Raw genomic sequence first — 24,003 nt, 5'->3', positions numbered from 1 at the left:
AAAGTTACCACACCAGCAGCTCAGGGCCGATCAGGTGCAGAGGTCAAAGTGGTTCAATGGAGAAGGGGGTGCCCCGGTTTCAGTGTGCCAGCAGGTAAGTACCCGCGTCTTTGGAGGGCAGATCAGGGGGGTTTTGTAGGGCACCGGGAGGGACACAAGTCAGCACAGAAAGTACACCCTCAGCAGCATGGGGGCGGCCGGGTGCAGTGTGCAAACACGCGTCGGGTTTGTCGTTGAAATCAATGGGACACCAAGGGGTCTCTTCAGCGATGCAGGCAGGCAAGGGGGGGCTCCTCGGGGTAGCCACCACCTGGGCAAGGGAGAGGGCCTCCTGGGGGGCACTCCTGCACTGGAGTTCCGATCTTTCAGGTCCTGGGAGCTGCGGGTGCAGAGTCTTTTCCAGGCGTCGGGATCTGGGAGTCAGGCAGTCGCGGTCAGGGAGAGCCTCGGGATTCCCTCTGCAGGCGTCGCTGTGGGGTCTCAGGGGGGGCAACTCTGGCTACTCACGATCTCGTAGTCGCCGGGGAGTCCTCCCTGAAGTGTTTGTTCTCCACCAGTCGAGCCGGGGTCGTCGGGTGCAGAGTAGCAAGTCTCACGCTTCTGGCGGGAAATGCAGTTGTCTTGAAGTTGCTTCTTTAGAAACAAAGTTGCAGTCTTGGGTGAACAGGGCCGCTGTTCTCTGGAGTTTCTTGGTCCTTCTAGAGCAGGGCAGTCCTCTGAGGATTCAGAGGTCGCTGGTCCTGGGGAAAGCGTCGCTGGAGCAGTTTCTTTTAGAAGTGGGGAGACAGGCCGGTAGAGCTGGGGCCAAAGCAGTTGGTGTCTCTGTCTTCTCTGCAGGGTTTTTCAGCTTAGCAGTCCTCTTCTTCTTAGGTTGCAGGAATCTGAGTTCCTAGGTTCAGGGGAGCCCCTAAATACAGAATTTAGGGGTGTGTTTAGGTCAGAGAGGGCAGTAGCCAATGGCTACTAGCCCTGAGGGTGGCTACACCCTCTTTGTGCCTCCTCCCAAGGGGAGGGGGTCACATTCCTATCCCTATTGGGGGGATCCTCCATCTGCAAGATGGAGGATTCCTAAAAGTCAGAGTCACTTCAGCTCAGGTTGCCTTAGGGGCTGTCCTGACTGGCCAGTGACTCCTCCTTGTTTTTCTCATTATCTCCTCCGGCCTTGCCGCCAAAAGTGGGGCCGTGGCCGGAGGGGGCGGGCAACTCCACTAGCTGGAATGCCCTGTGGTACTGTAACAAAGGGGGTGAGCCTTTGAGGCTCACCGCCAGGTGTTACAGCTCCTGCAAGGGGGAGATGATAAGCATCTCCACCCAGTGCAGGCTTTGTTACTAGCCACAGAGTGACAAAGGCACTCTCCCCATGTGGCCAGCAACATGTCTCGAGTGTGGCAGGCTGCTAAAACCAGTCAGCCTACACGGGTAGTTGTTTAAGGTTTCAGGGGGCACCTCTAAGGTGCCCTCTGGGGTGTATGTTACAATAAAATGTACACTGGCATCAGTGTGCATTTATTGTGCTGAAAAGTTTGATACCAAACTTCCCAGTTTTCAGTGTAGCCATTATGGTGCTGTGGAGTTCGTGTAGGACAGACTCCCAGACCATATACTCTTATGGCTACCCTGCACTTACAATGTCTAAGGTTTGGCTTAGACACTGTAGGGGCACAGTGCTCATGCACTGGTGCCCTCACCTATGGTATAGTGCACCCTGCCTTAGGGCTGTAAGGCCTGCTAGAGGGGTGACTTATCTATACTGCATAGGCAGTGTGAGGTTGGCATGGCACCCTGAGGGGAGTGCCATGTCGACTTACTCGTTTTGTCCTCACAGGCACACACAAGCTGGCAAGCAGTGTGTCTGTGCTGAGTGAGGGGTCCCCAGGGTGGCATAAGATATGCTGCAGCCCTTAGAGACCTTCCCTGGCATCAGGGCCCTTGGTACCAGGGGTACCAGTTACAAGGGACTTACCTGGATGCCAGGGTGTTCCAATTGTGTAAACAAAAGTACAGGTTAGGGAAAGAACACTGGTGCTGGGGCCTGGTTAGCAGGCCTCAGCACACTTTCAAATCAAAACAAAGCATCAGCAAAGGCAAAAAGTCAGGAGGTAACCATGCCAAGGAGGCATTTCCTTACACAGATCATACACAAAACAGACTTAATAAGGAAAGACAACATGACAACAATGTATTAACTGCAAAAACAGATTCATCCCAGTTGTCCCTTCTAGCACAAACAATTTGGCAATAGGAAATTCACAATCACATTCACCTGCTAGCAGAATACATACCACGGATAAACAACCAGCTAGCGGACCTCTTAAGCAGGACACAACAACAAATACACGTATGGGAGATTCACCCACAAATAATTCGATATAACTTTCAGATGTGGAGAACACTAAACATAGACCTTTTCACAACAACCGAAAACGCAAAATCCCAAAACTTTGCGTCCAGATACCCACACTCTCAATCCAAGGGTAATGCTCTGTGGATCAATTGGTCAGGGATATTTACTTATGCTTTTCCCCCTCTCCTGTTAACTCTGTTTCTGGTCAACAAGATGTGTCGCACTTCCCTCATTATGATACTCACAGCTCCCACATGGGCACGTCAACACTGGTACACAACACTATTGGATCTGTCAATATTACCACATCACAAACTCCCAAACACACCAGATCAATTGACTCAAAACAAGGGTCAGATCAGGCATCCCAAACCCAGTATGCTCAACCTGGCAATTTGGCTCCTGAGGTCAAAGAGTTTGGATACCTACAGCTTCCATCAGGATGTATGGACATTCTAAAAACAAGCACTTAAACCGACAACCAGGCAGTGCTACACAAATAAATGGAAATGTTTTGTATATTACTGCCAACGTAAAAACATTGATCCTCTTAAGGCATCAGTACAGGATATTGTATGTTATTTTCTTCATTAAGAAAGCGAATCTTGCATATTCATCTATTAAAATTCATTTAACAGCAATATCCGCCTACCTCTAAAACAGACAACATACCTCTCTGTTTAGAATTTCTGTCATAAAAGCTTTTATGGAAGGGCTTATAAGAGTTATTCCACCTACAGCTCCACCAGCTCCTGCCTGGAACCTTAACAATGTGCTCACAAAACTTATGGGACCACCATTTGAACCAATGCATTCTTGAGCTCTTTAGTTTCTCTCATGGAAGGTTGCTTTCCAGGTAGCAATTGCTTCCTTAAGAAGAGCAAGTGAAATTCAAGCATTCACTTTAGAAGAACCCTTCTTCCAAGTACACAAACACAAAATAGTACTTACGACAAATCCAAAATGTTTACCCAGAGTGGTTTCACCATTTCACATTATTCAGTCAGTGGAATCATCAGTCTTCCTTCCACAGCCAGATTCAGTTGCTGAAAGAGCTCTCCACACTCTTGATCTCAAAAGAGCGCTACAGACAGAATGAAAGACTTTAGAAAATCTACACAACTTTTTGTTGCTTTCCAACAACCCCTTAAAGGTAATCCTATTTCCAAGCAAGGATTAGCCAGATGGATAGTAAAGTGTATTCAAATTTGCTATCTTAAAGCTAAAAGGCAACTATTCTTACTCCTAAAGCGCATTCCACAAGAAAGAAATGTGCTTCAATGGCATTCTTAGGAAATATACCAGTGGCAGACATAGGTAAAGCAGCCACATGGTCCACACCACACATATTTACTTAACACTACTGTCTAGATGTGCCATCTCACCAACAAGCAAATGTTGGTCAAGCAGTGCTTAGAACACTATTTCAAACTATTTTAACTCCTACAGGCTAACCACCGCTTACTTGGGAGAAGAACTGCTTTTCAATCTTTGCACAGCATGTGTATCTGCAGCTACACATGCCATAGAACGGAAACTGTCACTTACCCGGTTTACATCTGTTCGTGGCATGTAGTGCTGCAGATTGACATGCGCCCTCCCTCCTCCCAGGAAGCCTGTAGCCATTGTAGTAATTTATCATGTAAATATGTATAATCATTGCATGGACACCTACTTCACTTTCTATATATATATTTGTACATACACAATACTTCACTCCTTACTTCACCCTCCTGCGGGAAAACAATCTAACAAAGGAGTTGATGCCTATGTGCACTATCACCGAGAGGAGTCGTCACTCGATCCTGTGACTCGAAAAAAGCTTCTTCGAAGAAAAACAATTTGTAACATTCCGAGCCCAACACTAGATGGCGATATATGCACAGCATGTGAATCTGCAGCACTACATGAGACGAACAGATGTACACTGGGTAAGTGACATTTTCCGTATTTATAAGATAGTTATGAAGTTCCAAAGTAGGTCAGCGAGTCACTGTTGCCTCTGTTCGTCACTGTGCCCACAGAAGTAGTAACAAAATTGCCAGCACGATGAATATACAATTAACTTAAGCTGTGGTCCACGCACAGGTTGTGTTAGGAATGACCTACACAATTGGTGTGCGTATCACCATATGCGGCCAAGTGAAATTGACCAGCATCCGCAGTACAAAAAAGCGAAGTGGTCTGCTGGTGTGCGTATCACAAGATGGCGGCCACACGCTGAACCTGTGTATGATGTGAGCACATTGGACGTATGTAGGAACACGTCACAGCATATGTTGGCTCAAGGCCAGATGCAACTCTCACCACCGCTTGAGCTTAAAGTTCGGCACACTGGTTACCGTACACACCCACGTTGGCCACTAGATCACAGGATTCTGGATCCACAGATTTTGGCAGCAAATGTAGGATCCCACGTGGATCCACCGTTCGGTACTGTTCGGCTGCACTGGGCTTCAACTCCGCTCCCCACTGTATAAAACGACAGTGTAGGCATGCAATGGGTTTCAGTTTCGAGGCATAGATTCACTGGCTGGTTGAGTCATGGCCAACTTCTTTGTAGCACTGCTTCCTCATGCAACACAACACTGCAGGAAGTGAGTAACTTGAAGTTTTATTAACTTTCTTCTTCTACGACTCCAAGCAGCCATTCCTCCACCAGTAAGACTCTAAATGACTTCCCTGGAATGGCTCGGTCATGACAGGAGTCTGGAACTTGGAAGTAAACCACACTCCAAGTTCCATTTACATATTATTGTACATCATAACAGACCCTACTCATAGCAAATCAGCCTCCCTGAACCCATTCTCTCAATGCCACCTATGTAGACAAAGCAGGAGGAGCCACTGGCTCTCTTGTGTAAGTGGAAGACCAAGTCAAATCAGGAACCCATAGGACCTGGGGGGAGAGGGGCAGGCAGATAGGTCACCTGTGCTTGCTTGTTACACCCCAGGACAGAGATGGCAGCATGAAAGCTGATCTTTTTGAGAGTCTTCATTCATTCAGAAGAGCTGACGGAGGAACTCAAGACTGATATTGAGAAGAAGTTAACTGATCTACGTGCTAACCTCAGCAGTAAAATTAGTGATCTACGTGGAGCTGTGGAACTGGCAGAGGTCAGGATAGTAGAGGAGGAAACCTGGGTAGGTTCACTTGAGGCCTCCAGAATGAACACAGACCAAGAATCCGTAATCTGTTGTGAAGAAACTTGCAGGGGTCCTCACAAAAATAGACTAACTTAAAAAAAACGACCTAGACTCAACAACCTAAGAGTAAGATGCTTAAGATTTGACAAGGAGGCCCGACCTTGAAGCATTTATTGTGGGCATGTTTTCGACCCGCCTGGGAGATGGGCATCCTAGGGTTCACGTTCATAGAGTGCATTGAGTGGGCACCAGATAAACACAACACACTCTTAGTCCGAGAGACATCTTAGTAAATTTTCATTACTGTACTTTAAAGGAAAATGTTTTAAGAGCAGCGACGGCCTGAGAAGTGATTTTTGAAGAATGCTTCTGTTCAGTTTTTCGGGATGTTTTGCAGCCCACCCTTCAGACATAACTCCGTTTCAAGCTGATCACTGAGAAGTTAAGACCAGAAAAAATCTGATACAGATGGGCATATCTGTTTGACATTGGCTTTACACTAGAGGGAACAGAATCAATTTGCAGAAAAACTGGAGTCTGCAAAACATCTGAAGTAAGACCTGACTGAGGAACAGGCCCAACGAGAGGGCCTGCCCCGGGCAATGACACGACTGGCTCGGTCAGTGAAAGTCAGCACTGGCATACACATAGACCTCTACGATGCAACAATACAATTTTAAAAGACACTGGAAGTAAGTGACTCAGACGCTCCCAATGCCATAATAAAGATGGATCAGTTCCTCGGGTCCCGTTATGTAACGCTGAACAAACGTGATCTACTGGTATTCTGGGTAATTTGTTGAATAATTGGCTCCTGATTGTGAAGGAGCAGAGGAAATGTGCAGTGGTAAAATAACTTGACTGACGGCTATGCTGATGAAGGTTATCATGATGTTCAGTGTGTGAACTAACAGAATATGGAATTTTTTGTAGCGGTCGGGGTGAGACCTATTTAGATTTTTTTTGTTTAAAATGTTTTATAAAGTTCGAACATGACATGCCGTAGCTGCGGATCACGTCGCGTGGACTGCATGGTTGTTACGCCCGCGCGCTGGGGACGGCGGCTTCAGCTGCTGTCATTGACACGGGGCTTGTGGTGGGCCGTTGTGTGGCCTGTCCCGACTATGTGGTGCAGGAGTTTTCCGAGGCTCTCCTCGGGGCGGGGATCTGCTCAGAGACTGCCCGGAGCTTGCGGCCGGTCCGCCGGGGGCTGGCCAGGGCCAGGTGGGCTTGCGGAAGCCGGACAGCCGTGGGGAGCGGCGGCGGGAGTGACCGGCATTACGAGGTCCCCTCTGCATGAAACTGGAGGGATCCTCATGAACACCAGGCGGGGCGACATACGGGTGTGCCTGTGTGCCGTCCCATTTCAGGGAAGCTGCGCTGCTGCTGTGCAGGAAGGGGCCTGTGTGGTGGGTGGGGGAGGGTGGTCTTACCGGGCCCAGGCCTACACCGCAGCTCCCCTTCCATAGATATGTGCCCGGGCGCCATCGCCAGCCCCGCGCGACCTGAAGCTGCTCATTAGATGGATAAATGTTACGGCTAACTGAGATCTGGCTGGGCGCAATCGGATTGCAGAGCATAGAGGAAGTCTGGGAGCCTCGATCAGTTCTCGGTGATAATGCACAATGAGGTGTGCCTGCTTACATTAGTTCTTTCTCCACTTGGCACCCTTCCACCCCATTTTGGCAAGCACTCGACACAGGCCATGACTCCTGGCAGGATGGCAGCGCAATAGCACAGTCATGCTGCCCTAGAAATGATGCTTTATAATCATCAGCTGATGCGCCTCACTGCACATTCATGCAACAGACATTCCTTCAGGAACCATACTATTTCCTATCCCTGTCTCTGTGCAACTGCGCACTATGCCATAGCCAGCAAGGGAACATTGTTGCTTCAACAGCGCAATGAGCCATTACTGTCTGTCTGGACCCTGTTTCCAGGGCTCAGGCCTGCCCGCAGGCTTGCATTATGGCTTATCAGTTGGGATTGATCCTTGACTTGCCAGTACCACTTATGATCCTCCAGTTAATTCCACCCTATCTCCATAATGTATGGCAGGGTATTTCACAGAGCTATCACAAAATACACAAGAACTGACCACTTATAATTACTTGTTAAAGCATGTTTTGTATAACACACCTGGTACAAATATAATTACTTACAGACGGAACGTCGCTGTTGCCCTTCTGTTCTCCCACAGCCCGTCCTGCCTCGATTAAGATTGCTGTCTGGGCCTGGTATCTGCTGGATGGCAGCGAAGTGCGTTTGTCAACTATGGGGTGCTCGCATTGTAATGCTCAGGGCACCGCAATGCACCCTTCAGCTGCCTCCTCCACTACTAGTACGGGCAGCGCAGCGCACCTTCGGTGACTCCACCCAAAGCAACGACTCTAGAAAATAAACTTGATTCTGTACTGGCTGCTATAGAACAATCCAGAGTATCACTAGAAGCCAAAATTGACAGTGTGTGGCTTCAGACCTAACTTTGTTACATGCAGGTCACAGCAAGTTGTCAGACAGAGCCGGCAGAGCAAACCCTCATGGATCTCCAACTGCAAACCAGTACTGCAATCTCTTCTGTATAATAACTGCAAGGCTGTGTAAGAATCCTGGAACAGAGAGCTGAAGGTGTTGAAGAAAGGTCAAGACGGAATAACATTCATGTGGTGGGCTTGCTGGAGAATATAGAAGGTCAGGAAGCACCACAGTACATGGAGCATTGGCTGAGAGACCTACCCTGCCCCAGGTGCTGTCTCAGTACTTCACTATTGAACAAGCACACCGGGTCCACACTAGGAGGCCCCCACCTGGTGCTGGTCCTCACCCAATGGTACTGTGATTACTACCCTTTCGGGACCAGGACTCCTCCGTACGCGAGACCAGAAAGCTCCCGGAAATCAAAGTAGACAATGCTCAGGTTATGTTCTTCCCGGACTACACTATAGCAGTCCAGAAACAATGTGGCTCATTCATGGCAGTGAAAATGAGAGACTGCAAGCTAGACTTGAAATATTCCCTTCTTTTCTCTGAACGGCTTCGTGTGTTTGCAGGAAACACCACACATTTCTTTGGCTCTGCGTAAAACGCCTGAAAATGGCTAGACGCACGCAGATCGAATGCCAGCCGATCCTCTTTGTCAGGCACACACATGACTAGAGGTCGGACTGGTGGCTGCCAGTGCTGAACTGGTGGAGATCAGCCAATGGCCCCTAAATTGACACCAAACCTGGAGGAGATTATAACAGAACATCAGCGGGCACTGCAATATGCTGCCACTGTTGCAGATAAATCCTGACTGTCTGAGAAGTATCTATGCCCCAAACTTGGAGCAAGCACCCTTCCTGTAGTCGCTCTCACAGACTCTCATAATCTTGCGACATTTCATGGCTGCTAGGGGAAAATTTTAACTGTGTGCTTGACACCACATTGGATTGTTCCTTTCCCCCATTACATAGCAGTCTGGCATCTGCAACCAGTAGCCTTAAAAGACCCCCCTTTTTGCGAGTCAGTTGCCACAGCAATTACCAAATGTTTTGACCTTAACACCGACACTAATGAGGCGTGCTCCACGGAATGGGACGCTTTCAAGGTCACACTGAGGGGGCACTGTATGGGTCTGTGCTGGAACATAAGACTGCAACTAGACACTGAAATTCGGAACCTTGAACATAAGTTGCTAAGCCTAGAGAATGAGACAGTGGTAACTGACCCTTCTAGGCAATGCAGGCTGGCTGAGGCGCAGGGAGAATGCCTTGCCCTGCTCAAACGCTTGTGCTGCCATAATAACACTGCCCACTTTGCCAAAATTCATGCAGAGGCAGATCAGTTTGGCACCCTCCCTGTGAGGCTGGTAAGGTGAGTCTGCCTGGGTAAACCCACTGCGGCACTCTGCGCTTCTTCCAGTCCTATGTTATACAAACAACATGAGATACATCAGGAGCTGGTTAATAGATATACTTTTCAATACCGCTCAACCATAACATCCCCAACGGAGGACAATGCCTCTTATCTCTCCACAATGTCCCTTGCCTCCCTCACCCTTGATCAGCGGGAGGAGCTGGATAGTCCTATCGGGCTACTTGAAATACGGAAAGCAATAAGGATGTTGGCGACGGGTAAGACCCTGGGGCCTGATGCACTCCCGGCAGAGTTCTACAATGCCTATGCCACACTCCTGGTCCCCGATTGCACTCACTATATGCCGGACCGTCGGGAACATCTAGGCTTCCAGCCTCTCTCAATGATGCGCCCCTTGTTCCCCTACCAAAGCCTCACAAAAACCCCGCGGCCTTGAGTTCTTACTGCATATTGGTGCTATTGAACACAGATAACATGATTCTGGCAAAAGTATTGGCGGATCGCCTGACCCCATTTGTGCCGGGCCTGGTACACCTGACCAAAACAGGTTTGTTCCAGCCAGAAACGCATCACTTAAGCTGCAACACTTCTTCCATGTAATGGAGTTCACCCTTGTGCCTTGACCGCGGGCGGGTTGCCTGGTCCTCGATCTGGAGCAGGCATTTAATTCCTTGGAGTGGGAGTACTTATTTACAGTTCTGCCCCATAATGGGTTTAGGGGAAGATACTTAAAGCTGGTCCACCTGCTCTTCACATTTCCAACAGCTGCGGTGAGGACAAGCCCGCTGATTTCAGACCCTGTTCGTGTGGGCAGGGGCACACGTCCGGGCTGTCCATTGTCACCGCTACTGTTTTCATTGCCAGTGGAGCCCCTGGTAGCCTGCCTCCGCGAGCTAGGTTGTGATTGGGGTATACTTCTTGGAGACCGTGTTCATGCGGTTTCCCTTTATGCTGACGACCTCCTGGTATACTTGGATGCCTCAGCCATTCCTGAGTTGATCACTCTTGCCCTTCACCAGCTTGCTGATTTTCGGGACTCAAGGTTAATTGTGTTAAATCCGGCATATTTCCGCTCTCTACGCATGCCCCTATCCGTGAAGCATCTCCCTTAGCACCCCATCTGGCCTGGGAGCCACACACGGTTTGGTATCTGGACCTACAAATATACTACAAATCGTGGGATCTACTAGAGGGCAATCTAAAGCACACTGTTATGCCCCTGTGTGCCCAGATGGCCTTTGGCAATCTTGTCCATGGCAGGGAGGGTGGTTACTGAAAATGATGGCCCTCCCGCAGCTCTTATATTACTTTGACAACTTGCAGTTGTATATCAGCACTTCCTTTTTTCGATCCCTGGAGACGGTCATTAGACACTTTGTGTGGGGCAAATCTATATATCGTGTGGCACTCAATAATTTGTACCAGCCTTTGGACAGAGGGGGTCTAGCTATCCCTAATTTTGAGCATTATTATTTAGCATCCCAGCTCCAGTGGGTTGCAAAATGGCTTGCTGTGAAGCAGCTGATAGAAACCGCTATATTGCTGCCGACCTGGACCCATGATAGTATGCTTCCGTTGTTCTACCCCTGTAGTCATCCACCTCCACCTCAGCTGACCTTATAACTGGTAGCACACTGATGCTTCTGGCGCATCAACCTGGTTTAGCCATATGCTCCAGTCCTGCCATAGCAGGGCGCGCCACGTTGGAGCTGCTTCACTACCATAATGGTGGTAGCCTTGTGTGTGGTGGCTGAGGTGCAGACACTGGGAGACCTGTATAACGGCGCACTCTTATCCTACACCTCTTTTGCAGAGGCAACAGGCCTACTCCCTGGGCAATTCCTAAGGCATGCATTCATTACTAGCACCTTACAAGGGAAGTGTGCATACTAGGACTGTACAGCAGAAGCAAGAAGCAGAAACACATCGTCCTTGGTCGATCTGGGACTGCTTCTAGCAAAACGATTGATCACACGCAGGTGGAAGTTCCCTGAGCCTCCACATTTGGTAGTCTGGAATAGCTCATTTTTTAATTGGGCACAGGCTGAGAGTGTGGCGCTGTGATGCGAGGATGCAATGGAGCTGCACAGGTAACCTCTGGCCAGTGGGTGGGACACTATAATGGCAGTCCTTTACACTGACCTCACTGATGTATTGGAACTGTGCAGTTCAGAGCTGTCCCCTGCCACTGCAGTTTGAAGGGGGCACCACTCTAAATGCTTCCTTAAGCGCTGATGGCGCTTGATGACACACACTGGCTCCCCCTGTACTGCACCTTGGTGTTTTCTGCTGAGTAGTGCTTAGATTATACAAACCCATTCCAATGCTGAAATGGAGAGCAGGGCCATAGAGTGTATCAGCATGCTAGTTATTGTTATGTTCCTATCTTTTCATACTTGAAATAGTCTGTAAAGATTTCGACACATGCACAAAATGCTGTATGTTGTTGATGTATTTGGATGTCCTGCACCTAGTCCCAACTCTGACACATCTACTTAAGATTGTCGTACGGCTGTGTTAACGCTACGCAATGCTACCCACTACCTAGCTATTCTAGTCTAGTGGGTTCAGGCATTGCTAGAACTGTATGTGTTACGCAGGTGATGTGTGCCCTGCAACTTAATTTATAGTGTTTCATCTCACAACTACATAGGGTAATCATTGTTATAGAATAAGTCACATAGTACAACTGTGTCTGTATGGGAACCTTTTTGTTTAAAAACAATAAACAGGTTAAAACAAAATAAAGTTCGAACATGACCAAAGACTGTCAAAGCACTGTTCTCAAGATTGGAAACAGAAGCAAAGACCTGAAACATAAAAAAACATGACATAAAACATGAAACATTAAACTGGAACAAAATATGATATGGTTCATCAGAACTATTATTAAACATCCACAACTCGGTTGTGAAGCACTAGGACATTTCTCAGAGACGGCATTCTGGGGTCTTGAGATGATTTGGTTTCAGGAGTCCAGGTGAACAGGGTTTGTGTGCAGTTCTACTGGGATGGGTGTGCTTCTGCCCTATTGGTGGTGGTGGTGGTGGTGGTAGTAGTAGTAGTGGTGTAATCACAGGGTCCTTGGGTACAGGCTAACAAAGACTTTGTGAGGAATCTGTTTATCAGGATCCTTTTCACCTCTTTTTTGAAAATGGGTCGATGGGTTTGACCGTATCGCAGGTGGTGGAGTTGTCCATGTCCTCATAGCCCATCCTGAAAAGGAGCGTGTGTAGGTTTTTTGTTTCCTCAATCTGGGGGTTCTATCCTGAGGGAGCTTTTACTTCAAAACATTTCTACCATGTAGCTGGGCTCATCTTAGTGCAAGGCTTTATGAGAGAGGCAGGCAATTTAAAGTTGAGTTATAGCTTCAAAAGGAAGCCAGTTGAGAGACACAAGTGAAGGGGTAATGTGGATAAGCGTCTCGTGCCTGTTACCAGTCTTACTGCTGCATTGAGGGTTGATTTTAGTGGAGTGATTCTCTACTCTGGGAGACCTGTAAGGGTTGCACAGCTATATTCTAGTCTGGAGACCACTAATGTTTGTATTGCTAGTTTAAAATCTGGTGATGGCAGGAAAGGTTTCACTTTCTTCAGTAGGTTGAGTTGGAATGATGCAGTGTGTGTGGTTGCACTGACATGCTTGCATGTTCAGATTCTTATCCAGTCTTAATCAAAGGGATTTAGTGGCTTCTATAATGCTAGGTTTGCAGTTGATGGTGTCTAGGTCATTAAGCCAATTATGGATGTGTGGAGAGCTGATATGAGGGGTGATAAGCTGGGATTCTGTTTTCAGAGTTCGGCTTGAGGTTGTTTTGAGACAGCTAGGTTTCTATTTTACCTAGAGTGTTTTTAAATTGGATGACATCCTCCACGGAGGATATCTTTAAGTGTAATTGCATATTATCCATGTACATGTGGTAAGCAAGGTTCACTTGTTTGAGGATTTCCATCAGTGGCTCCATATAGAGCTTAAAGAGAGTGGAGGGAAACGGTGGACCGTATTATGATTCTGTGTCTCACTGGTGAAGCATTTTAAAGTCTGCTGCCTAATTTGATTTGTTGCGCGTGGTTCTGCAAGAAGGATGCAAACCAGTTGGGCACATTCCCTGATAGCCCTTTTCTGGTTTCCAGCAATCCTAGTAGGCTGTTGTGATTGACCGTGTCAAACGCCAATGAGAGGTCTAGGAGGATGAGTAGGCAGACATTATTGTGGTCTAGCATGTTAAGGACATCGATGGCTGTTTCTGTACTATAGCATGGTCTGAATCCTGATTGAAGTTGGTTGAGCAGGTTGAACTGCTCAATATGCTGACATAGTTGGTTGTGCACACATTTTTCCAACAATTGGGCAAAAAAGGTAATGTTCAGCACTAGCCAAAAGTTGGTAAGCGTTGTAGGGTCTGCCCCAGCTTTTTTCAAGAGGGGTGTCACTTGCCCAATCGTCCTGCAGTCCTGGACTATGTCTTGTTTTAGTGATGAGTTTACAATCTTTATAACTTTGGGGAGAGTTCCTAGAAACCTTAGGGGGAGTTGGGTAAGTGGGAAATAATAGTTGAGGGAGAATTTAATGTAGTATAAGACCCCCCAAAAAGATAGAACTACGGAAGGTCCCGGTCATAATGGAGCATTTTCTAAATGACTGAGGTGGTGAATGGCTGACTTAGGTTTAAGAGATATTTGTAGAGAACAACATAAAGTAGACAGTGAGAATAGATTTTAACTTACTTGCATTCTGGGTTAGTGAGGCCGAAAGTGACATTATATCAATGTTGGACCATGCAACTGTCTCTATCAAATTACAGTTGGACATAAGATCAGAAATACATTTGCGCACCTACACCCTCTTTAATAAAAGACGCAGTATTCAAAGAACAGATTGGACAACAAATGGAGGAATAATTTCAGATAAATAGAGGAGCGAAGACGTGAAGTGGCAGGAGAGGAGAAGGAAACCTTTAAATACACAACTGTGTAGATGGTTTATACCTCATTACGTTAATGAGACAAAGTTGTGATAAAAAGAGGACTTGCTACTTTCCCCTCCTCACATACACCATCAAATTTTGTGCTGGCGTTGCAAGAATAGGCTTTTCACAAGTGACGCGAAGCAGATTCCATCACAAGCTCAGATGTGTTCAGTCGCCACCGCTTAAATCACATCGACAGTGCAAACCTGAATTCCGCTTGGATGAAAAGGGAGAGGTTAAGGTATACCCTATTTAAATACTGGATCTTACAACCCAACTTTAAACGGGTATATCAAAGGCACTGTTTGAAGCACTGCTCTCCTATATAATAAGCACAAGAGGAGTCCTTTCTCTGGACTATAGTACATGCATTTAGACACAGAAGCGCGCCCAATGTAGCCACACATATCAAGAGTGGAAAAGAGCACTTCAGAAGTGTATATCGAAGAAACAACGGGAACTGTTGAGAAGATACTTTAAAATTCGACAAACTTGCCTAGATGCAGAGAAATTCACTTCACTCATGTATAGCTGGTATTACATCCAAATCTCACCTCCATTGTATGTACTGTAATATTAATTCGAATGGTTGAAGGGAATGAGGAGACATAGGAGAGCTGCTGATTTATTGTTTTTTTAAATCTGTTTATTACGATTACACAACAAACAATTGCTTGTGGAATTCACACACTGCGGTAAACAGGCCCACTTACACTTTCCAGTAGACCCCTAGGAGCCAGGTATCTGCATCAAGAACAAATAAGGAACCACCTGGCACATCCGGCTTCCCCCAGTTACACTCAAGACTGTCTTTTTAGCTTGGTCTCAGTGGCTTCATCCGCACTAGTATGGCTGTACTTTGTGGGGTTTTAGCCACATCTTGTTTAGCGTCATCAGCAGTTTGCCAGGGACCCCACACCTTATCAAATTTGTAGGGGCAGCCGCGGACCCTATTGACCTACTCCTCAGACCTCATACAGCTGTTTAGAATTGATTCCCACTTGGCCACTGATGGGATCAATTCAGCCTCCCAGTACCGAATTATGTCCCCCCTTGCAGTCATCGAAGCTAAATTGCTGAAAAGGCTTGTGTATCTGTCCAGGATTTGTTCCCCACCAAACACCCAGAAACACTAGTTGGGGAGTGAGTTCTAGGGTACTCTCAGTAGCTGTTATTTTCCTGTGGACTTTCCCCCAGTACCCTTGTATCTATGGGCATTCCAATATGGTGTGTAGCAGTGCTCCTTGCTGTTAGTACCCCCCATGACATTGGTCAGCTTTGATTTATCCCATTCTTAGCAACCTATTTCTTGTGAAGTACTCCTAGTGGAGTAATTCTAGTTGCACTAACTGGAATCCTGCAGTCGATCCCCAGTGCCCTTCGGGACATGCCTCTCCTGCATACAACGAAGAAATTGACTCCCAACCAGCACAAAATCTGCTGCAGATTTGGTGGTGATGCCTCAGACTTACTCACTTTAGGAAAGAGGTGGTAAAACTGATACACAGTGTCCTGGGTTATCCACTACCATTGGAACACCAAGTGGTGGTTCTTGTTATCAGACCGGAGGGTTATGACGCCATATCTAAACAGAAGTGGTATGTGGTGCTGCAGTGCATGGGAGCAGTGACACTATACCATCGTTTTTAACTGGAAAAAGATTACGTACCCTATGCTCCAAATTGCTTCAGAGACTATAGGCAATATTAACAATGGAGAAACTACCAAACAATGTCAATGGCACACATACGAATTGTGAGGGCTTTTGGAAGCCGCTGTTGGAACCCTTTGTGATTTAGAGTGTTCTTTAGGGGTGTGCCCATTGCAATGAAGAGCTGTGGGCCTATTCCAGTAGAACTCTAATCCCAGGACGTACTCGCTTAGGGACCCCACATAAGATATCAATTTAGTTCCGGAGTTCTACCATGACCAGTTGAATAACTTATCTGATAGAACTTTGATCTTGGGAAGGATAAGGGAAGATTTGTTTTATGTTGTGCCTTTTCACTTTTACCCCTGGATTCTCGCGTTGTATTTGCTACATTGATGTTCTTAAAAAATGATTAAAGAGAGCTGACACAGTAGATTAAGACAATACACCATTGATGTGAATTGTTTTTTCGTTTTTTTTATGTTCTTGTTATATGAAACAATAAACAGACACCTTAGAAAAGGAAAGGATAATGAGTTAATTCTGGTTAAACGGGCGATTCAAAACAAAAAAGTGCAGTACTTTGGCTGTTTATTCACCGCCGGTGTTCCCATCCATGTGGTATAAACTTTGTGGCAGATACACCTCACTGCCATTTCTGCAGTTAATGAAATGTGTAGGGCTCTGTGAATAGAATGCTCTTTGTTTCTGGATCTTCCAAGAAAACTGAGCCACTTAAAGTGTTTATTTTTATGTTTTTGTGACCCAGTGCTTGAAATATGCTATTTTGTATACAATAGATGAAATCATACATCCAGCTGCCTTTTTCGATGTCTTTGAGAATATTTTGCGACATGGATTTGGTGCAAAAGTGTGGCAGATGGTCCTTGAAAGGCTGGCGAAGAAAGACTTCTGGGGGGTAAGAATTGTTTTCTGTTGAACTATTGGGAAAAAATAAAAACAACTTCATGCACTCTTTTGCATCTTTTTCAAAGATGAAAGAATACTTGAATACGGAAATGCAATTCAAGAACGTTTGTTGGACTTTGCTAGTAATCCTTTCCTCACAGTTAATGTACTTTGTAAATCATTTTCTCACATCTTTCCGACAAATATACACTTAAAAAACCGAAGGTCACAGGGACGTTATAGTTAGGCTCTTATTTTAAACGTACAAAACCTTAAACCTGGTATAGTTAGTTATTTCAAGTAACTATAACTCGTGTCCTGAGGTAACTATAACTCGCGCCCCCGCATGTACAGTTTTTTATTAATAATTTTCCAACAAATGTTACAGTGATATTATCAATGATGTTACAAAAGATGTCATGAGTGCTGGAATATCTAGCAGTGCATGGTGAGAGTGTAAGTTACAGTTACCTTAGGGTGCTGGTTATAGTTACTTGAAATAACGCTAACTACAACTGTTGAATTTCTATGGTTTTGTACGTTTAAAATGAGAGCTTAATTATAACGTCCCTGCAGCTTTTGTTGTTTCAGTGAATTTCTAGTTTTAGTTTTTTTTAAAATGCAAAGTAATTTTCGATACATTACTTTCATCCAACCACTGCCGCGCATGGCCTTTGGCCATGTGCAGCAGAAGTTCACTGCAGGCCCTGCAGCCAACCCCTGTAACCACCAGCCGTACGCAGTTTGGGTTTGCCGCAGAGCCTGGCCTGGAGACAGGCCCTGCAGCCAGTCCCCTATAATCACCCAATCCTCAGATGGAGAGAGAAAGTGAAAGATTGAGAAAGAAAGGGTTTTGGAGAAAGATTTGTAAGAGTGAAACAGAGAGAGAGAGATCGTTTTTTAGGCCTTGATGAATGATATACCTAGAATGAGATATTTCCGGACAAATTGAAAATATTTTTTTTTTTGTCAATTAAAAACAGTAAGATCACCTTTAAGTATGTAACTTTAATATGTGTAGTTAAAAAGAAACTAAAGCATGAAAGTGTGAATGTCTGAGACCTTAAACACTAAGCCAGAGGTGACTCCTTACTGTGCAGTGTCCAGACTTATGTATGACATTCAACCCACAGATTTTGAGGGGAAAAACTTCAATGTTCCATCCCTATGAATGTTTAACAGTCAAACCACTAGAAAATAAACAGACACACTGTCATTCGATACTAGGATTTGAACTTTCAACCAACTGACAGCCCAAGAGCTTGACTATGAGGCCAGAAGTGACCCAGGTCTGCTGTCCATCAAAACATAAATATAACATTTGCGCCAAACATGTTGCTAGTTTGAGGTCATTGCATGGAGTCACCCTTGCAATAACAATCTCTCTCTCTCTCTCTCTTCCATGGAACAGAAAAAGAGAAAGAGAAAGTGATAGAACCGTGGAGGGAGCCTGAAGGCCCCCGCAGTCCTAGCCAGCTTCCCACGTCTGGCAGGAGTCTGTATTGCTCCCACAAGCAGGAAGCTGCTTGAAATAGTAACTCCCTACTTTCTGCAGCAAAGTATTTATCTGTGTCCCTGCACACACATTTGCATGCGATGAAACAGAGGAAAACACTGCTATGTGCAAGCTGGAGCTGTTTGACTGCTCCCACTTGTAGAAGGCAAAGTGTTTGCTCTCACTTGGCTGGAGTTGTCAAAGTTCCTGCCAAGTGAGAGCAAACAGCCATGTCCCAGGGGTGGGCACCCCGGGACATAACAGGAGCTGGCCCTGGTGGGTGGTGGTCCCCGGGGCCTCTATTGGCTCTATGGGGGGGTGGCGTGAGGTGGTGATCCCCGGGGCTGTGGGGCCGTGTGGGCCCCCACATTCCTTACGATTTAAGCCCTGGAGAAGTGGTGGTCCTCAGGGCTGGGGGGAGTTGCATGCCCTCGCATTCCTTTTGATTTAAGCCCTGGGGAAGTGCAGGGGCCCGGGGCTGTGTGTGTGTGGGGGTGGAGGGGGAGAAACACCCAGCCCCACGTATTCATTATTATCAATCCCTGGGGCTGCGGGGAAGCCACACGCCCCCGCATTCCTTATGATGTAAGCCCCAGGGAGGTGGCGATCCCTGGGGCTGCAGCGCACCCCCCCCCGTTCTCCCTTCTCAGTTATATGTGATTCCAGCTCCAGGGAGGCGGTGGTCCCTGGGGCCGAAAAATACCATAGGAGGTGGGGGCCCCATACGCTCACCTCATTTATTTCAACATGCCCCTGGGGGCTTCATAAAAACAAGCTGGAGCCCACACTTGTTTTTTTAATTTTGCTGTGAATTTGAGGCAAAAAATTTTAAACAAAAGTGCTTTTTTGCTTTGGCGCAGTTCCTCATGGTACCCTAGCACCAGAGTTAAGGGTTAGCGTGTCACTATCCTGGCCCCTTTTCTTTTTTTCACTTTTTTTCAGTGAGTCCCAAGATGACTGCCAACTGGTTTCAAGTGTTGGCAGCCAAACAGAGCTCTGCAGCTCTCTGCACAAGCTCTTATTATTCGCGAAGCCCTACATATACATTTTTTTTTTTCTTTCCCGGGCCCCCGCTTTTACTATAGAAACATTATCCTTACTATAACATCTACTGGCGACCTCCAATAGGTTATGTGTGTGTGTGTGTGTATATATATATATGTTCGGTGGCATGTGTAGCTGCAGATACACATGCTGTGCACATCCCGCCATCTGGTGTTGGGCTCGGAGTGTTACAAGTTGTTTTTCTTCGAAGAAGTCTTTTCGAGTCACGAGATCGAGGGTCTCCTCCCATTTCGGCTCCATTGCGCATGGGCGTCGACTCCATCTTAGATTGTTTTTTTTCCGCCATCGGGTTCGGAAGTGTTCCTTTTCGCTCCGTGTTTCGGGTCGGAAAGTTAGTTAGAATCTCGGAAAAATCGTTGGTATTGTTTGCGTTCGGTATCGGGTTAGTTATAACAGATCGACACCGACTTTTGAAGAGCTCCGGTGGCCCTTTGGGGTTTTTTCGATCCCCCCCGTCGGGGCCTGGTCGGCCCTGCCACGGGTCTCTTCAAGGCTGATGGAACGGACCCCATTCCGCTTCTGCCCAAAATGCCATAACAAGTATCCATATACAGATCAGCATCTGGTTTGTAACTTGTGTCTGTCTCCAGAGCACAAGGAGGATACCTGTGAAGCCTGTCGAGCGTTTCGATCGAGGAAGACATTAAGAGACCGAAGAGCAAGAAGCCTGCAGATGGCGTCGGCGCCGACAGGACAAGGGCGTTTGCAGGAGGAAGAAGAAAGCTTTTCCATCCATGAATCGGACTCGGACGAGCTCGATCCCGAAGAAACGCCGAAAACCGTGAGTAAGACGTCGAAACATAAAACTCACGAGAAGACAACAAAAGCCCAGGGGACGCCACCGCCAACAGGCCATGGCTTAACCCGAAAAATAGGTGACCGATCATCGGCACCGAAAAAGGGCACGCTGGTGGCGAAGTCATCCGACTCCGGTCGAGATACCGCCACACAGCAATCTCGGGCTTGAGATAGTGGCTCCGAGCAGGTTCGGCACCAAGACAGCGGCACCGAAATGAGTCGGCACCGAGAGACCACGACGCCGAAAACAAAAAAGGTTTTGTCGGAACCGAAAAAAGTAGCCGAAAAGGTTTCGATACAGAAACATCCGGCTTCGGAACCGAAATCAGGTTCCTACACAGAGGAACAAGGACTGTCCTCACAAATGAAAAAACATACATTTGGACAGGAATTAGAGACAATGGAGCAGGACTACACCCAAAGACGGCTCCACATCCAAATAGAAACGGGAAAGATCAGCACTCTCCCTCCTATTAGGATGAAACGCAAACTTGCCTTCCAGGAGAAAGGCAAGCAGCCACAGGCAAAGGTGGCTAAACAAGTAACCCCGCCACCATCTCCACAATGCTCTCCGCAAACATCACCGGCAGCCACTCCACCTATGATGCAATCCCCGGCCCACACAGGGATGAGTCAAGATGACCCTGACGCATGGGACCTTTATGATGCACCAGTGTCAGATAGTAGTGCTGACTGTTATCCAGCTAGACCGTCGCCACCAGAAGATAGTACAGCCTACGCACAAGTGGTGTCGAGGGCAGCGGCATTTCATAATGTCAGCCTACATGCAGAGCCCATTGAAGACGACTTTCTATTTAATACACTGTCGTCCACACACAGCCAGTACCAGAGTCTTCCCATGCTACCTGGGATGCTCAAACACTCCAAACAAGTGTTTCAGGAGCCTGTAAAAGGAAGGGCCATTACTCCAAGAGTGGAGAAAAAATATAAACCGCCACCAACAGACCCTGTGTACATCACACAACAGCTAACACCGGACTCAGTTGTAGTAGGGGCAGCTCGCAAAAGAGCAAACTCACATACTTCAGGAGATGCACCACCTCCAGATAAGGAAAGTCGCAAATTCGACGCAGCAGGCAAAAGGGTGTCGGCACAGGCAGCAAACCAGTGGCGTATTGCAAATTCACAGGCTTTGTTGGCCAGATATGATAGGGCTCATTGGGACGAAATGCAACATTTTATAGAACATTTGCCCAAGGAGTTCCACAAAAGAGCACAGCAAGTAGTTGAAGAAGGACAGAGTATCTCCAACAATCAGATATGGTCAGCTATGGATGCTGCAGACACAGCTGCTAGAACTGTTAACACAGCAGTAACAATAAGGAGACATGCATGGCTGCGTACATCAGGATTTAAACCAGAAATACAGCAAGCTGTGCTCAATATGCCATTTAACGGACAGCAGTTGTTTGGGCCGGAGGTGGACACTGCTATCGAAAAACTTAAGAAGGACACTGGCACGGCCAAAGCCATGGGCGCACTCTACTCCCCACAGAGCAGAGGCACATTTCGAAAAACACAGTTTCGAGGGGGGTTTCGAGGGCAAAACACAGAACCCCCAACCTCACAAACAAGGCCCACTTATCAGAGCCAATATCTGCGTGGAAGTTTTCGGGGACAATATAGAGGGGGACAGTTCCAAAAAAATAGAGGAAAGTTCCAAAGTCCAACAAACTCCGCAAAATAAGCAGTGACTTACAAGTCACACATCCCCAAAACATAACACCTGTGGGGGGGAGACTAAGCAAGTTTTACAAACATTGGGAGGAAATAACAACAGATACTTGGGTCCTGGCAATTATCCAGCATGGTTATTGCATAGAATTTCTCAAATTCCCTCCAAACGTCCCACCGAAAACACACAATATGTCAAAACAACATATAGATCTTCTAGGACTAGAAGTTCAGGCGTTGCTACAAAAAGAAGCAATAGAATTAGTACCAAACCAACAGAAAGGAACAGGAGTTTACTCTCTGTACTTTCTCATACCCAAAAAAGACAAGAGTCTGAGACCTATATTAGATCTCAGAACATTAAATACCTACATCAAATCAGATCACTTTCACATGGTGACATTACAAGACGTAATCCCACTGCTCAAACAACAAGACTACATGACAACACTAGACCTAAAGGATGCATATTTCCATATGCCGATACATCCTTCACACAGAAAGTACTTGAGGTTTGTATTCCAGGGGGTACACTACCAATTCAAGGTGTTGCCGTTCGGAATAACAACTGCGCCAAGAGTTTTTACAAAATGCCTAGCAGTCGTAGCTGCACATATCCGAAGGCAGCAAATACATGTGTTCCCGTACCTAGACGATTGGTTAATCAAAACAAACACGCTAGAACGGTGTTCACAACACACAGAGTATGTCATAGAAACCCTCCACAAACTAGGTTTCTCAATCAACTACACAAAGTCACACCTTCTGCCGTGTCAAACACAGCAATACTTAGGGGCGACAATCAACACAGCAAAAGGGATTGCCACGCCAAGCCCGCAAAGGGTTCAGGCATTTCACAATGTAATACAGGCCATGTATCCAAATAAAAAAATACAAGTCAAAAAGGTATTGAAACTCCTAGGCATGATGTCTTCATGCATAGCCATTGTCCCAAACGCAAGGTTGCACATGCGGCCCTTACAACAGTGCCTAGCATCACAGTGGTCACAGGCACAGGGTCAAATTCTAGATCTGGTGTTGGTAGACCGCCAAACATACACCTCGCTTCAATGGTGGAACAGTATAAATTTAAACCGGGGGAGGCCTTTCCAAGACCCAGTGCCACAATACGTAATAACAACAGATGCCTCCTTGATAGGGTGGGGAGCACACCTCAATCAGTACAGCATCCAAGGACAATGGGACACTCACCAAAAACAGTTTCACATAAATCACTTAGAACTATTGGCAGTATTTCTAGCGCTGAAAGCATTTCAACCCATAATAAGCTACAAACACATTCTTGTCAAAACAGACAACATGACAACAATGTATTACCTAAACAAACAGGGAGGCACACACTCAACACAGTTGTGTCTCCTGGCACAGAAAATATGGCATTGGGCGATTCACAACCACATTCGCCTAATAGCACAATTTATTCCAGGAATTCAGAACAAGCTAGCGGACAATCTTTCTCGGGATCACCAACAGATCCACGAATGGGAGATTCACCCCCAAATACTGAATACTTACTTCCAAAGTTGGGGAACGCCACAAATAGATCTATTTGCAACAAAGGAAAACACAAAATGCCAAAACTTCGCATCCAGGTACCCACAAGATCAGTCTCAGGGCAATGCGTTATGGATGAGTTGGTCAGGGATATTTGCTTACGCTTTTCCCCCTCTCCCACTCCTTCCATATCTAGTAAACAAGCTGAGTCAAAACAAACTCAAACTCATACTAATAGCACCAACATGGGCAAAGCAACCTTGGTACACAACACTACTAGACCTCTCAGTAGTGCCTCATGTCAAACTACCAAACATACCAGATCTGTTAACGCAACACAAACAACAGATCAGACACCCAAATCCAGCATCGCTGAATCTAGCAATCTGGCTCCTGAAGTCCTAGAGTTCGGACATTTAGACCTTATACAGGAATGTATGGAGGTCATAAATCAAGCTAGGAAACCTACCACTAGACATTGCTATGCAAATAAGTGGAAAAGATTTGTATATTACTGCCACAATAATCAAATTCAACCCTTACACGCATCTGCC

The 24,003-nt window shown here is 46.5% G+C and overlaps 1 protein-coding gene across 2 annotated transcripts in view; it reads left to right on the top strand.

The window, feature by feature from the left end:
* TRANK1 (tetratricopeptide repeat and ankyrin repeat containing 1) overlaps window positions 1–24,003 on the top strand; it is a 931,136-nt gene that overhangs the window by 201,059 nt on the left and 706,074 nt on the right. For both annotated transcript variants that reach the window (XM_069214995.1, XM_069214985.1), the window contains exon 5: window positions 16,773–16,891. In XM_069214995.1, the coding sequence (XP_069071096.1) occupies window positions 16,773–16,891 (119 nt within the window). The remainder of the gene's footprint in view (window positions 1–16,772; window positions 16,892–24,003) is intronic.

The sequence above is a fragment of the Pleurodeles waltl genome, chromosome 2_1, assembly GCF_031143425.1.
Source record: "Pleurodeles waltl isolate 20211129_DDA chromosome 2_1, aPleWal1.hap1.20221129, whole genome shotgun sequence".
Classification (NCBI taxonomy): Eukaryota; Metazoa; Chordata; class Amphibia; order Caudata; family Salamandridae; genus Pleurodeles; species Pleurodeles waltl.
The sequence above is the reverse complement of the archived record's forward strand: the minus strand, read 5'-3'. Positions and strand labels throughout refer to the sequence as shown.